This window comes from Telopea speciosissima, chromosome 7 (genome assembly GCF_018873765.1).
Source record: "Telopea speciosissima isolate NSW1024214 ecotype Mountain lineage chromosome 7, Tspe_v1, whole genome shotgun sequence".
Classification (NCBI taxonomy): Eukaryota; Viridiplantae; Streptophyta; class Magnoliopsida; order Proteales; family Proteaceae; genus Telopea; species Telopea speciosissima.
In genome coordinates this window covers 11,583,098-11,598,799 of record NC_057922.1, presented here as the reverse complement: position 1 = coordinate 11,598,799, position 15,702 = coordinate 11,583,098, and the positions used below count along the sequence as shown (strand labels likewise).

Sequence of the window (15,702 nt, the reverse complement as noted above, 5' to 3'; positions counted from 1 at the left end):
GGCTGCAAAAATATGGAAGACAGCCAAAGATACTTATTCTCAGGTTAGGAATGCCGCCCAATGCTATGAACTCCATCAAAAAATTCACTCTACCAAGCAGATGGAGTTAACTCTTTCTCAGTATTACAATACCATGTGTACGATGTGGCAACAGTTGGATTTTCTGGGCACTTTCACTGTCACCACTGATGTTGATGCCATGACCTACCGAAAGTGGGAGGATGGTTTACGCGTCTTTGATTCCTTGGCAGGGCTGAATATTGAGTTTGATCATATCCAGTCAAATATTTTGATTTGGGAACCTCTCCCCACTCTTGAACAGGCCTATGCGATCCTTTCGGCTGAGGACAGTCGACGAACAGCCATGGTTCACCATGTTACTTAGGAGCGATCGGCTCTTATTTCTGACTCAGAGTTTTCCCGTAGGGGCTCTTCCCGTTCTACTAGTACTGATCGGTCGTTTGGTGATCGCCCTCCCATTAAATGCGATCACTTTGGGAAGGAATGGCATACAAAGGACCGCTGTTGGAAGCTTTATGGTCGCCCTGCAAACACTCGCGGGTATGGTAGAGGTGGTTCCAATCGGTCCAATAACACTTGTGCTCATCAAGCAACTACTGAGGACCAACCTGATCATTCTCTTTCACAAGTTATGGCAAATTTGCAAAATTTACGGGATATGGTGACTCGTTTGAACATGTCTTCTTCGACATCTGTATCTCCTTCCATGGCTGCCTCAGCTTCGTCTCTACCTACTAATCCCAATACACCTTCTTCCACAGGTATTTCATTTGGTGGGTCTTGCACCTCAGTCATGCCCGATTCTTGGGTAATTGACTCAGGGGCAACCGACCATATGACCGGTTCTTCCTCTTTTTATTCCACTTATTTTCCTTTATCTAGCCATAGTAAGGTTCGTGTCGTTGATGGGTCTCTCTCTCCTATCTCGGGAAAGGGATCTGTGCAGTGTTCTTCCTCTCTTACCCTTTCATCTGTGTTACATGTTCCGAAGTTCACTACTAATTTGCTTTCCATTAATAGCATAACTAAGGATTTAAACTGCAAAGTAACATTTTTTCCAACCCATTATTTATTTCCGAACTTGGCAATGGACAGTACGATTGCATGTGGTAAGGTGGTTGTTGGTCTGTACGTGCTTGATAGTTCCCGGACAGCTTTGACATCTCAGTCTACATCTTCTAATTTTGATTCTACACTTTTTGAATTGAATAATTGGCATCGTCGTTTGGGCCATCGACCGTTTGGTGTTTTGTCAGATTTATTTCCTAATTTAGTGAAGAGATGTAATAAACATAATTTTTCTTATGATGCATGCACTTTGGCAAAGCAAACTCGAAGCATTTTTCCAATTTTTTATAATAGAAGCTTGCATCCTTTCGTTTTGATACATTCTAATGTATGGGGCCCTGCCCATTGTGTGTCTAGCTCTGGACTTTGATGGTTTGTCACTTTCATTGATTGTTTCAGCCGGACAACTTGGGTATATTTGATGCATAGTAAAAGTGACGTCTTCACATGTTTCACTTTATTTCATAAGATGGTCGAGACACAGTTCGATGCCAAAGTCAAGATTCTCCGGTCCGATAATGGGAAGGAATATATGGACGGTGCCTTTCGGTCATATTTGGGCAGCCATGGGATCATTCACCAAACCTCTTGCGTTGACACTCCCGCTCAAAATGGGGTGGCTGAACGCAAGAACCGACATCTTTTGGAGGTTGCTCGTTCTCTTATGTTCACTATAGCTGTTCCTCCTCATTTTTGGGGTGATACAATCCTTACAACTACATATCTTATCAATCGGCTTCCCTCCCGTGTTTTGGATGGTCTCTGCCCCTTGGATGTGCTCTGTGGGAAGTCAACATTTGTTGTCTCTCCAAAAGTCTTTGGTTGTGTCGTGTTTGCCAGGAATCATCATGTACACAATAAGTTTGATCCCAAGGGACTGCGATGCATATTTCTTAGTTATTCTGCTACCCAAAAGGGGTATAAATGCTACCATTTTGTCACTATGTATGTAGTGTTTCGGGAGTCTGAGGCTTACTTTAAACAGTCGAAACCTCTATAGGGGGAGATTTTAAGTGGTGAAGAGGTCCTGTTGTTTGCTCCTCTAGACATTGAGATATCTACTATAGAGGATACCTATATTGAATTCGAAGATGGAGATACAGGTCAAGAACAAGAAGTGGGACAGCTGCAACAAGAAAAAATTGTGTACACTCGGGGAACTGATTTTCTCTGGATGGCCCTCTATACAAAGCGACCACCACCACTGATCCTACTCAATCGGCATCTATTCTTGCTCCAAGTCTTGCTCCTAGTCAGATTTCTGGTAAGCCCCCTATTGATCCCAGTCTTGATTTACCCATTGCTGTTTGAAAATCAAAGAGGAGTTGTACATTGCACTCTATTTCCAACTTTGTGTCATATAACTCACTAACTCCTGCTTTCCATGCCTTCATAGCTTCTTTATCCTCTGTTTCCATCCCTAACAACTGGTAGGAGGCTATAGCCGAACAAAGATGGAAGGATGCGATGAATGAAGAGATGCATGCCCTTGAAAAAAATAAGATCTGGGATTTGGTGAGTCCTCCACCTGGAAAAAGACCTGTTGGTTACAAATGGGTCTTTGTAGTGAAGCACAAGGCTAATGGCTCAGTGGAAAGGTACAAGGCAAGGCTTGTTGCCAAAGGGTTTACTCAAACCCAAGGTATTGACTACGAAGAGACCTTTGCTCCTGTAGCAAAGATGAATACTGTATAGGTCATTATCTCTTATGCTGTGAATCAAGGATGGGAACTCCAGCAACTTGATTTGAAGAATGCCTTCTTGCATGGAGATCCGAAAGAAGATGTCTACATGGAGATACCTCCTAGTTTTACTTCTTCAAAAACTCAGTGAAAGGTATGTAAACTGAAAAAGGCCCTGTATGGTCTGAAGCAGTCACCAAGGGCTTGGTTTGGCCGGTTCCATAAGGCTATGATTGCTTATGGGTACAAGCAGAGCAATTCTGATCATAAGTTGTTTGTGAAGAAGGTAGGACAGCAAGTGACAATGTTAATTGTCTATGTTGATGACATAGTGATCACAGGCAGTGATGCACAGGAAATACAGAAGTTGAAGGCTTATTTGGGCACCGAGTTTGAAGTCAAAGAATTGTGTAGATTAAGGTATTTCTTAGGGATTGAGGTTGCCTATTCAGACAAAGGCATATCTCTCTCTCAATGGAAATATACCTTGGATTTGTTACAAGAGACAGGGATGCTTGGGTGTAAACCAGCAAATACCCCCTTGAGCCCAACACACATTTGAAGAGTAAGGACGGTGACCCGGTGGACAAAGGCAGCTATTAGAGGTTAGTTGGCCGATTGATCTACCTCTCACATACCCGGCCGGATATCACATTTGCTGTAAGCCTTGTCAGTTAATACATGCATGATCCTCACTCTTCTCACTTGGAAGCAGCATATAGAATTCTCCGTTACCTTAAGTCATCTCCTGGAAAAGGAGTCTTGTTCTCTCCTCATACCCACCTCCGGATAGAAGCATACACTGATGCAAATTGGGCCGGCAGTCCTGATGATAGGAAGTCCACGTCCAGGTATTGCACATTTGTTGGAGGAAACCTAACCACTTGGAGAAGCAAAAAGCAAGTTGTTGTAGCTCGATCTAGTGTTGAAGCTGAGTTCCGAGCTATGGCCCAGGGTATTTGTGAAGTTCCTTGGCTCAAGGGGCTTCTTCAAGATTTGGGGATGTTTGCTGATCTTCCTATGCGGCTCTACTGTGATAATAAGTCCGCAATCAGCATTGCGCACAATCCGGTTCAACATGATCATACCAAACATGTTGAGATTGACCGGTACTTCATCAAAGAGAAGTTGGAACAAGGGCTAATTTGTATTCCATTTATTCAGTCTAGTGATCAGTTGGCTGAAATCCTTACCAAAGGAATCAGTCTTAAGTTATTTTTTCCTATAATTAGCAAGTTGGACATGTTTGATATATATGCACCAACTTGAGGGGGAGTGTTGTAATATGGGTTCAAGGGTAAAATTGTCCTAGGGGTAATTATATCCTTGTACCTATTCTAGAATGTTTTCTATCATATTATAAATAAAGCACGGCTATGGTCACATTGATCAAGCCAGTATTCACGGAATTCCACAGTATATAAATACTCCATCTAAATATTAATAAAATAATCATAACATACATGCGGGGTGTTACAATAATAATGACAACATAAGAGTAGATTCAAACCACTGACACAGTCTTAGATTACCTCCAATGATCCCCACACAAAGATGAAGAAAAAAAAAACAGAATAGAAGAACAAGAAAGAATGGAAAAGGGAAGGCTATGACCTGGCTTCACTACTAAGGCCTGCAGTAGGTTTCACCACCTACCAAACCAAGGCTTTACCACCTTGGGTTGCTCTTGTTTCACCATGTTAGTAAAACAGAGACTAATAATCAGATCCGAGCATGGAGACAAGAAGAAGAAGAAGAAGAAGAGAAGAAAGAAGATTTCCGCAAGTCCCAAAAGAGGAGAGAACCTGCGGACAGAATTAGAGAATCTGCCGCAGGTCTGCTCCCTTATATAAATATATTAGAATGTAAAAAGAACAAAAGGACCAGTATGCCCTTACATAATCGACCCTACTAAGGACAGAAATAAACATAATACTAAAGACTGTTTTGCCCCTATACTAACAAATCTCAACACTCCCCCTCAAGCTGGAGCATATATATCACCCATGCTCAGCTTGAGGGGGAGTGTTGAGATTTGTTAGTATAGGGGCAAAACAATCTTTAGAACTATGTTTATTTCTGTCCTTAGTAGGATTGATTATGTAAGGGCATACTGGTCCTTTTGTTCTTTTTACATTCTAATATATTTATATCAGTTTAATGCTTCTATCAAGATCTTTCAGTCTGACAATGCTTTGGAATTTGTTCAATCTGAGATATCCTCCTTTTGTGTTACTAATGGAATAATTCATCAAACTAGTTGTTCCTATACTCCTCAACAAAATGGAATAGCGGAGAGAAAAAATAGGCACTTACTTGAAGTTGCCCGGGCCCTCATGTTGCATATGCAAGTGCCCAAACATTTTTTGTGTGATGCAGTTCTTACTGCTTGTTTTTTGATTAACCGAATGCCATTATCTGTTCTTGGTGACAAGTCACCTTTGTCTGTTTTGTTTCTGGATGTTTCAAGTTTTACGTTGCCACCTCGTGTTTTTGGGTGTGTTTGTTTTGTTCATAATCACCATCTCCATGGTGATAAATTGGACCCTCGGTTAACCAAGTGTGTCTTCTTGGGTTACTCTAGGACCCAGAAGGGATATAGGTGTTATGACCCTCTTACTAGGAAACAATTTGTCAGTGCTGATGTCACCTTCTTTGAAGGTACATCATATTTTTCGGATCAGCCTACCATGTCTAGTGACCCATTAGCTATGTCTGACCCTCCTCCTATTCCCGCCATTGTTCCTTTGTCTTCTCCACTACAGGTGTACCGGCACTAGAGGCACTTCGGGCAGCTCCATTCAGATCAAACTGGCCTGTCTGCATCGCTTCCTGTACCTTCCTCAACCTCTGATGGAGATCTAACCTTACCTACTTCTCCTGCCCTTCCAGCTAATCCGGATCCTGATGACTTACCAATTGCCACTCGGAGGTAAACGTTTATGTACTCAAAAGTCTTTAGTTGCCTATCTAATTGAGAAATTTGTCTCCTTGTCCCATCTTCCATCTTGTTCTCATAGCCTTGCTACTGCCTTATCTTCTTATACTATGCCTCGCACTCACACTGAAGCTCTTACTATCCCTACTTGGAAGACTGCCATGGATGTGGAAATGGATGCCTTGCTGACTCGACATACATGGGAGTTGGTAGATTTACCTCCTGGTAAAGATCTGGTTAAGTGTCGGTGGGTGTACACTATTAAGTATCATTCTGATGGGTCTGTTGAGCGGCTTGAAGCCCGTCTAGTTGCTAAGGGGTACACCCAGACTTATGGTGTTGACTACTTTGAGACCTACTCTCCTATCTCTGATGCCATGTTAGTAAAACAGAGACTAATAATCAGATCAGAGCATGGAGACAAGAAGAAGAAGAAGAAGAGGAGAAGAAAGAAGATTTCCGCAAGTCCCAAAAGAGGAGAGAACCTGCGGACAGAATTAGAGAATCTGCCGCAGGTCTGCTCCCTTATATAAATATATTAGAATGTAAAAAGAACAAAAGGACCACTATGCCGTCACATAATCGACCCTACTAAGGACAGAAATAAACATAATACTAAAGACTGTTTTGCCTCTATACTAACAAATCTCAACACACCACAAGGGCTGCTACTCCATTGAAGATGACACAATTACTACCAACATAAATTAGAAACTTGCTAACATGAACAGAAGAGAATATTTCAGTAGCCATAAGATCTCTTCCAAGAGCACTATCCACCAAAGTGGGGCCCACACGTGCTGAGAAATAAGGCTGACTGACATCCAGCCCTGTTGTACACTTGTACAGACAAACCAAAAGTGATGGGTCTAGCTGGCCTGGTTCTGCCCCTTCTTCCTACGCTGGTGCTATTTCAGCTCTGCATCAGTTACTAGTTTTGATCAAGAAATTATGCTACAGGTAAGATCTTACAAATACATAGTCAGATTTGAAATGTGGTTTAGTTTCTTGGATCTTTCTTTGAGTTTCAGATCCATCCATGCATTCTGGGCAGATTTTTTTATGGTTCTTATGTTCTTCTAATAGTTGCTAATCAGCTTGTAGAATCTCTATTCAAATCTTACAGAAGAATCTTGATCTGCACATTGAATTCTTACTTAGTTCTTGATCTGATTATCATTGTTAAATATTTCTTTGATTCATATGGCTGCATACTGATTACTAAAATTCCCCCTGATTATATTTGTCAGCTGATCACCATAACTGGATCTTTCAACCCTAAAAGTGGAGAGGAATTTCATCTTCTTTAACCGCATGATGTACTAGGGTTCATTAAAACATTTTTGAGATTTAGTTGGGTTTGTGCGTCATTTGGTTGTCGATATTTATTTTCCCCTCCCATATCATATATCAAGATTCTCCCCATTCTACTACGACGATATTAAATCCCTTCCATCCTATTAGTCATTTAATCTATTAATCATATTGCTAATTCTTAATCTTAGTCAATCACCTCACTAGTCATTACCCAAGAACTTATGCTTCCCTACCAACACTATAGGAATATATTCAGGAGCCCATTACCACCAGGATTACAAGGGTTTCTCAAAATTTCAAGCATTAGTTCATGCTTACATGATGGATATGTCTTAAGGCAGGAGTGCTCATGCCAGAGAAAGGGTAGAAAATTTTAACAAGTAACAAATCTGTATAGAAACACATGCATGATTGCATATGAACATACATGGTAGCGCAAATGATGAATGTATATGTCATAGTGTTGACAAACATTTTTAACTAGCAAATTGTATACACACAACATGCAAGGGTTCACAACGTCGGTGCCTTCATAAAGAGAAAGACTAAAAGAATTAGGTAAGTACAACATATATTATCAAGTGAATAAGAGCGTGTCAACATTTTTAAGTGCATTTCCAAATAGATGTCGCAAGAACATTGGCATGATCGCTAAACATGTGAAGACAGCTTATAGAACAGTAATTGTGCTTAGGGACATGGAATATGATACTCCATATCAAGAGGTTCAACATGGATAATGTTAAGAAGTTTCTAAAAACTCCATGATGGACAATACCAGAATTAATAACATAAAGGTACTGAAAGAAAATTTTGTACCATTCACCTTTTCCAATTCTTATAAGCTTTCTCAAACCATGTGCGTACCGCCTTACCCGTGGCCGATGTCCTTCAAGATTGAGCCTTCACAAATAAACAGCATAAAAGAAGTTCGAGCAATCAACTAAGGTCAAATGCCAAATTTTGTAGGGAATGATGAATAATCAACTTCTCATCAAGTAGATCTTATGGAGGTAAATATGAATTACATATTGGTACATGTGGAACACACACAGGGGGATAGAAATCACCATTCAGTGAACCGATCTGGAACAATTTCTTAAATCAAAGGTTAAATAATCAATACTATCAATTGACTGCCACAATCCTCAGCACACAACCTATCCTGGATTGTTCATCATTCTCCACATTGGCCAACCATTGGAAGTAATATCCTGATCATTATAAATATTCAATAAATCGTTTTAACAAGGACTATCTCCTGGTTGTAGTTTTGACTGCCAAAGTGGTCAGCTCCAAAACACCCCCTGATAGCATCATCATATATACCAGTATGGTTGGAAGACAATTCTGAAGAACAACTCACATTATCTTCATTGTTTTCATGGTGCCCAGGCAAAGCAATTTCTAGAAGCCATCTGCACCTAGGCTGGCCTAGTGGCCTATGCAAAGCACTATATTTTATAGCCCTAGACTTTATTAACTTTAGGTTAAAAAGGTCAAATATAAAACATAAGGGTATAAAAGCGAAACTGTAGAAATTGATATGGGTAGAAATGAAAACTAGAATATTTATAACATGTGGAGAGCCCAAGTCTGGATAATTAGGTTTGGGTGCCTAAGACATATAAGCCAAATGGTCCTGGGCCTCAAGGCCCGCCTAGGTGTTGTCTAGGCATTCCCTTGGTGCCTGGCGTTTGACAACCATGATTACAATAGATTTGCCTATGAAAACAAGTTTAAGAATTATAAATGCATTCCATCATCTGTGTCACAAATAAGATACTACGCATACTCATTCTCCATCTCCATGCTTAGTTTCCGACTTCTGCTACCTCCTCTTGAAAGCGCGAATTCAGCCTGTTGATACAGTAAAATGACAGTAACCTCAGAGAGAGACAGAAAGATTAAGGAGGGAATAAGGTGATACATTCAATATTATTGATTTCCAATCACGATTATCTATATGCAAAGCAACTAGAAACAGAACGTAATTTTTGTTATAGTTTAAAGAACGATAAAAATTGAAATACTATGCTTTTCAGAGTCATCTTAAGAAAAGCATCAAAAGCCTCTTGGGTTAGTTACACAATTCAAGCTGAATTCTCTTACTTGTCGTTTGGCCTGATCAAATGCCTCCATCCATTTCTGAGCTTCTCCAGCCGTTGCACAAGCAATCTTGCAAAAAAATGAATGACAAATTAAAGTAAAATTCAAAGCAGATACACAGGGATCCTGGATTACTATTGTGAAAGAAAACTGAACTCACATTAAATAATATAGTCATAAAGATGCAAATCCACAAATAGTATGCATTCTATACAGAAATGGTCTCAAACTCTGTGATAGACAAATAGTAAATTATATGTCATGATTGCCGTGCAAAAGTATGAAATATTGCAAGAAATTCAATATTCATCTTGTTATAATATGAGTATAAGTGTCCATACGGATATTTCTGTACTTGTATTCATCTTAGGGTTCTATTTCATGATAAATAAGACTGGCTGCTGTCATACTGACAAGCAAATTATTCCATCAACCGTCGCATCTCATATGGCATTACATAATCCTACTGAATTGAAAATAAAATTATATATTTCTGAAGAAAATTTACTAATTTCCATGCTTTTCTTCCAAACCTCCTTGGATTTTGTAAAAAAACACAGGGAAATTAATAGCTCACTTTTTATCTCCAGAATTCTCTGCAACAATTCTGCATTTTCTGGTTGCTTTCTAGTTTCCTTGTTAGAATAGGAAAACCCCATATCTAAAGATCCAACCATCAGATATGGATCATACTTTACAGTTTAATTCTACCTAATAAACTGAGCTTGACTTAAATTTCAGACGAATCTGAATAATTCTTTTTGAGTTATTTAAATATCTTGTAATCTGATTCGTACTTTTTCTCTGAGATCCTGTCGGAAGCGATCTCCCATTGGATCTCACTGGTTCGGGATTAGTTGTGCATTAAATAGATCCATCAACGACTACAAAGATCCAATCTACCATCACTCCCTCAGTTAGCACAAGAGAGTATAAATGCGGGAATGAATTACATTATCTCCTATACATCAGACATTCATCTTCCTAAAAATGGATTCTCACCACATTTCTAACTAAAAGTCAGTCCTCAAACACAAACCCCTCATGAAATTTCTTTTTTTGAATAAACTCCCATGGGGACCCTCACCATTATAGAATCCCAGACACCATCTGTCACCCCATAGTTGTTAAACCTCCAAGGCCACTTCTCCATAAAGCTTTATTTACATTCCTCGTAGACCTCACAACCAAACCCTAGAGTCCTTTTGGCTAATAAAATAAATGTCCCTTTCCCAAGATTAAAACCAGGAAATCAAACTTTACCTGATCAACTTGCCACCCAATCATGAAACAGGACAGTGAAACAAGTTTAGAGACACAAAGAAACAACTCACAAAAGTTTCTAGGGGCCTACTGTCTCAAATATGTGATATGAGGGCCAGTACAATTCCAACTACCAAGCACTGTAAAGTGGCAACATCACACTTGCACAAGACACATATGCCAGGTAAGCTCATTATTCACCCTATAGTGAGAAACTTGTGATGTAGACCACAAGCCCATAAGTACCTGCAGGAACAAGCCCCAAAATCCCAGCAAGGTTGTGGGATTCGACTTCTGTGAGAGGCAGCCTGGTCTGATGATATGGCAAGTTTTTGTTGGTTCGCTGGAGCATCACCTAAGGCAGCCCCAGCCCAGAGAGAAGCATGAAGAAGATAAGAGACTGTAGGATCAAGCGCTTACTAGTCATCCAAAAGCTCGTACTTGTGAAGAAAACGCAACTTTATTCCCTTAAACAACAACCAGCCAGCGCGCATCACGGTTCAAGCCGGGATCTGGGGTGGGACCTTGGGCACCTTCTCAATACAGTCGATACTGGCCCTCAACAATCCCCCCCAAGGATATGCCCTTGAGGAGACTCGAACCCGCGACCACCTGCTCTGATACTACTTGTAGGATCAAACGCTTACCGGTCATCCAAAAGTCCGAACTTGTGAAGAAGACGCAACTTTATTTCCTTAAACAACGACCAGCCAACGTGCATCACGGTTCGAGCCGGGATCTAGGATGGGACCTTGGGCACCTTCTCAGTACAGTTGATACAGGCCCTCAACAATCTTTTGTTGGGAAAACACTTCTCCTCTCCCACTCTCCTATCAATGTTTTGATTATAGCAAACACATGAGAAAACACTAATGTTTTGCTTAAGAGTATTTAAAGATGACAGAATTGCCAAGCTCCAAAGAAAGAGTAACTCAAGACAAAACTCGAAGAAAAAGAACCATATGCCAAGAATGTGAAGAACCAAGATATTGAAGAAACAAGTGTTGAAGAATGTACCTCTTGAAGAACTCAAGCAAGGAACACTTGAAGATCTCTGGAAGACGCTTGTGTGTACTTAAGAACACACATTGCATGTTGTAATTGCATACGCATCTTGTAAAATCATATGCATCTTCTCGAGACCTTAGGAGGCTTTTATAAATCTCCATTTGATCTAAGTATAGGCTGGAGAGTCGTTGGCACAAGGCCCCAAAAGATAGACTATCGAAAATAAGGCAAAACAGTTTACCGATTGATCCACCGGTCGACCGGTCAACAAACCATTTTCGACAGGATGCGGCAGAAGCTTGCCGGTTCTGTTGAGCGGCTTAAAGCCCATTTGGTTGTCAAGGGGTATACACAGACTTATGGTGTGGACTACTTTGAGACCTCTCCTGTTGCTCGACTGAACTCTGTTCGCCTACTTATTTCTATGGCAGATTCTTTTGATTGGCCCTTGTTTCAGTTGGATATTAAAAATGCCTTCTTGTATGGTGATCTTCATGAGGTGTATATAGAGCAACCTCCTAGGTGTATTGCTTAGGGGGAGAATAGTACTCGGGTGTGCAAATTGCAGAAAGCAATCTATGGCCTCAAACAATCACCCAGAGCATGGTTTGAGAAGTTCAGTGCCACAGTAGTATTGTGCGATTTTTCACAGTGTTATTCTGATCATTCTGTGTTTGTTCGTCGTCGTGGTGGCAAGTTGGTTGTCCTGGTTATGTACGTTGATGATATTATTATTTATGGTGATGATGTGCCAGGCATTGCTGAGGTAAAGGCTTACTTACAACAGAACTTTTCGACCAAGGATTTAGGTTATCTTCATTACTTTCTTGGCATTGAGGTTGTGAGAAGCAAGAAGGGTATCAGTCTTTCCCAGAGGAAGTATGTCTTAGATCTTTTATCTGATACTGGCATGCTTGCGTCCAAGCCAGTGGATATTCCCATGGATCCTCATCAGAAGTTTGGTGTAGATGATGACGATCCTCTCAAGGATGTGCACCAGTACAGGAGTTTAGTTGGAAAGTTGATTTACCTTACTGTCACGAAACCGGACATCTCGTTTGTTGTTGGTGCCTGAGCCAGTTTATGCAAACTCCTCAGAAAGCTCACTGGGATGCTACTTCTTCGTTTTTTGAAGAGAGCTCCTGGTAAAGGGTTGATTTATCATCCTAATCGACATATGGATCCGGTTACTTATTCTGATGCAAACTGGGCTGGATCGGCAAGTGATCGTCGTTCCACTACAGGTTATTGTATGTTTGTTGGGGATAATCTTGTCTCGTAGCGTAGTAAGAAGCAGAATACTATTGCGTGGTCAAGTGCAGAGGCAGAGTACCGGGCTATGGCCCACACTATAGTTGAGTTGATGTGGCTCAGGTCTCTTCTTCTTGAGATGGGATTTCCTGTGCCTACGCCGATGAAGATGTATTGTGATAACCAGGCAACTATATATATTGCTAGTAACCTTGTTTACCATGAGCGGACTAAACATATTAAGGTGTACTGTCACTTTGTTCACGATGCCGTCTTGAAAAAGCTAGTTGAGATCCCATTTGTTTCGTCTTCAAATCAACTAGCTGATGTCTTCACCAAGTCGTTGTTTGCCCTTAATTTTCACACCTGTTGTAACAAGCTGAGCATGGGAGACCTATATGCTTCAGCTTGAGGAGTGTTGAGAATTAGGGGTAGTTTTGTCTTAGTTATTTTGGGTTTTGGGGTTCTATTTTATTTACCTTCTTTTCTGTCTTTATTTGTTAAGTCGTAAGAGGTAAGGGCTCAGGGGTAATTTCATAATAAACCCCTAACCAACTTACCTAATATTGGTTTGACTTTTATTTTTAATAAAACTCTGGTCCTGCGATAGGAAAAACTATACCTATCGTAGGCTGCCTTCTCTTCTCTCTCGGCAGTGTGCTTCTCCTTCTCTTTATTCTTCTTATTCTTCTCTCCTTCACTCTTCTGTTGATTAGTTAGTTTCTGGTTTATAACAATTTGTAAAGGTGTTCTTTCCCCACCTATTGTAATGAAAGGGAGAATTAGTGACATTCTCTCAAGGTTGTAAAGGTGTTCTTTCCCAACCTTCATTTTGTTTATTCTCTTACTTTGTCTTAAGTTTAAGCATAATCGAAAGAATTTTAAAAAGGTACATATTTCACCAGTGATAACCTATTTACCCCCCCCCTCTAGGTTACCCCATAGAGACCAAGACAGAAATTAAAAATAAAGGGAAATTTACGTCTACCACCCCTGGGGTTTCAAACAATTACGTCTACTACCCCTTTAATTTTAAAAAATTACTTTTGTACCCCTGAGTACTAACTCTGTTAATTTTGGAATGAAATGACAATTTTGCCCTTGTCCTCCTCTTCTAATTCCCTTGTTTCTACTCACCACCACCGCCGCCACCACCACCGTAACCACCCCCTCCCCCTTCAACCACCACCACCACCTCTTCCCTTATTTCTTCTTGTTCCCCTGAAGCCCTCTCTCTCTCTCTCTCTCTCTCTCTCTCCCTCTCTCTCTCCATCACGAAGGAGCATGATTAGATTGCTTTGATGTCTAGAGACAGATAAGAAATAAGAAAAACAATGAACAAAAACTTATCACTGATTCTCTCGGCATAGGCATTAAAACCCTAATCCTAATTTTCACTCACAGTGGAAAAATTATTCTCAAAATGCCTTAAAAACAATATTGTACAGATTGAGTAAAAACGCCAATCTGAAAAAGTCTTCTCTATTTACTGTTCATCCTCTATGACTACGGTGCCCACAGCCCGCCTCTGTCACCAACTCCGACGCCGCAAATTCTCCTATCCCACTCATTATATACCTACAAATATACAGATAACGCATCCCTACATTAGAAGAAGATCATTTTCACCACTACTGACCTGAAATTCCTTCATTCGTACACAATACACACGACAGAGAAAGTCAGAAAAAAATCAAACTCTGTTTCCCTATTTGTGGGGTCTCTCACAAATAAATGGCGACGACCCAGCAAAATCACAGCTGCGCACACACAACATCAGATACTCAAGACTCTCTCGACACAAACGAAATGGTGGCAATACAAGTGAAGCCACATGCTGGCGCTCACATCGAACTGTATGAACACATGAAGTTCCAACTCAACCCAAACGACACATGGCAGTGAATGCATTAGAAAAAAAGGATTCTAATTACACATGATGTGATTTGTTTAGCATTTGATCAAATTTCTTGGTAAATCAATTTCTATTATCAAGATTATCTGCAACTCCCATCTTCTTCTTTTTTTTTTTTTTTTTTTTTTTTTTGGGTTTTTGGTTTTTGGTGTTAGGATTCTATTTTCTTGAGGTTGCAGAATGAAGAGACAGATGGAGAGGAAAGGGAGAGTGAAGCTGTGAGAGGTGAGAGATTCAGGAGAATCAAAAAATTAAAAGGAGAGTAGAGAGATATATTTTGGAGAAGAAGAGGGTTTCAGGGGTTTGGTTTTCTTCTCAGAGAAAAGGGGTTGGAATCGTTGGTGAGTTAACACATAAACAGGAAAAAGAAGAGGTTTAGTGGGGGTAAAATTGTCATAAAATGGGGGTAAATATGGAAAAGTACCTTCATTAAGGGCATTTAATTAATATTTGGGTGATGGCATCATCACTTAACTGTTCTAATCTAACGGTAGGGGTACGTTTGTAAGAATCTTTCAAAATACAAGGGAGGTTTATGAAATAGATGAAATTCCAGGGGTGGTAGACATAATTGTTTGAACCCCTAGGGGTGGTAAACATAAATTTCTCAACAAAAAAAAAGAAGTTACTGTTCACGTGAACAGTGATTTGGGGGCTGATATGGACAGCTGGTGTGAAGATTAACTGCTGGATGTTGGTGGAATATTCTATTAGAAGCTGCTATTAACTTAGTTTCTATTTTTGTAATAGTTTCTTAGTTATTAAGTCTAGGTATCTAGTAATTTCTATTTTTGTTTCTTTCTTTTTAGTAGTTACTATATTTACTAGTTTCTAATTTTTGTTCCTAGCATGTTGGCTGAAGTACAAATCCTAGTTTCTATTTTCCTTAGGTTTCTATTTTTAGAAGTTGCTATGTCTTTTAGAAGTTACTATTTCTTAAGTTTCTAATTTTGTAAGCTGGCCTATTCCATTAAATAGGCAGCCCCTCTTGTAATAGAAACAGATTTGGAGAAAAGAATTTTCAGCCCTTGTTGCCATCGGTTATGGGAGAAATTTCATTTTCAACAGCTGGGATAGCTGTGGGTGAGAGACCCAGGCTGAGACCTGAGAGAGCCATTCCCCTACCCCCC

General features: G+C 40.1%; 1 protein-coding gene across 2 annotated transcripts in view; it reads right to left on the bottom strand.

Annotated features, from left to right (window-relative positions):
* LOC122669287 (protein ENHANCED DISEASE RESISTANCE 2-like) overlaps positions 1-15,702 on the bottom strand; it is a 159,283-nt gene that overhangs the window by 126,713 nt on the left and 16,868 nt on the right. For both annotated transcript variants that reach the window (XM_043866030.1, XM_043866031.1), the window contains exons 4-6: positions 9,139-9,204; positions 8,822-8,886; positions 7,853-7,929 (exon numbers count right to left, since the gene is read on the bottom strand). In XM_043866030.1, the coding sequence (XP_043721965.1) occupies positions 7,853-7,929; positions 8,822-8,886; positions 9,139-9,204 (208 nt within the window). The remainder of the gene's footprint in view (positions 1-7,852; positions 7,930-8,821; positions 8,887-9,138; positions 9,205-15,702) is intronic.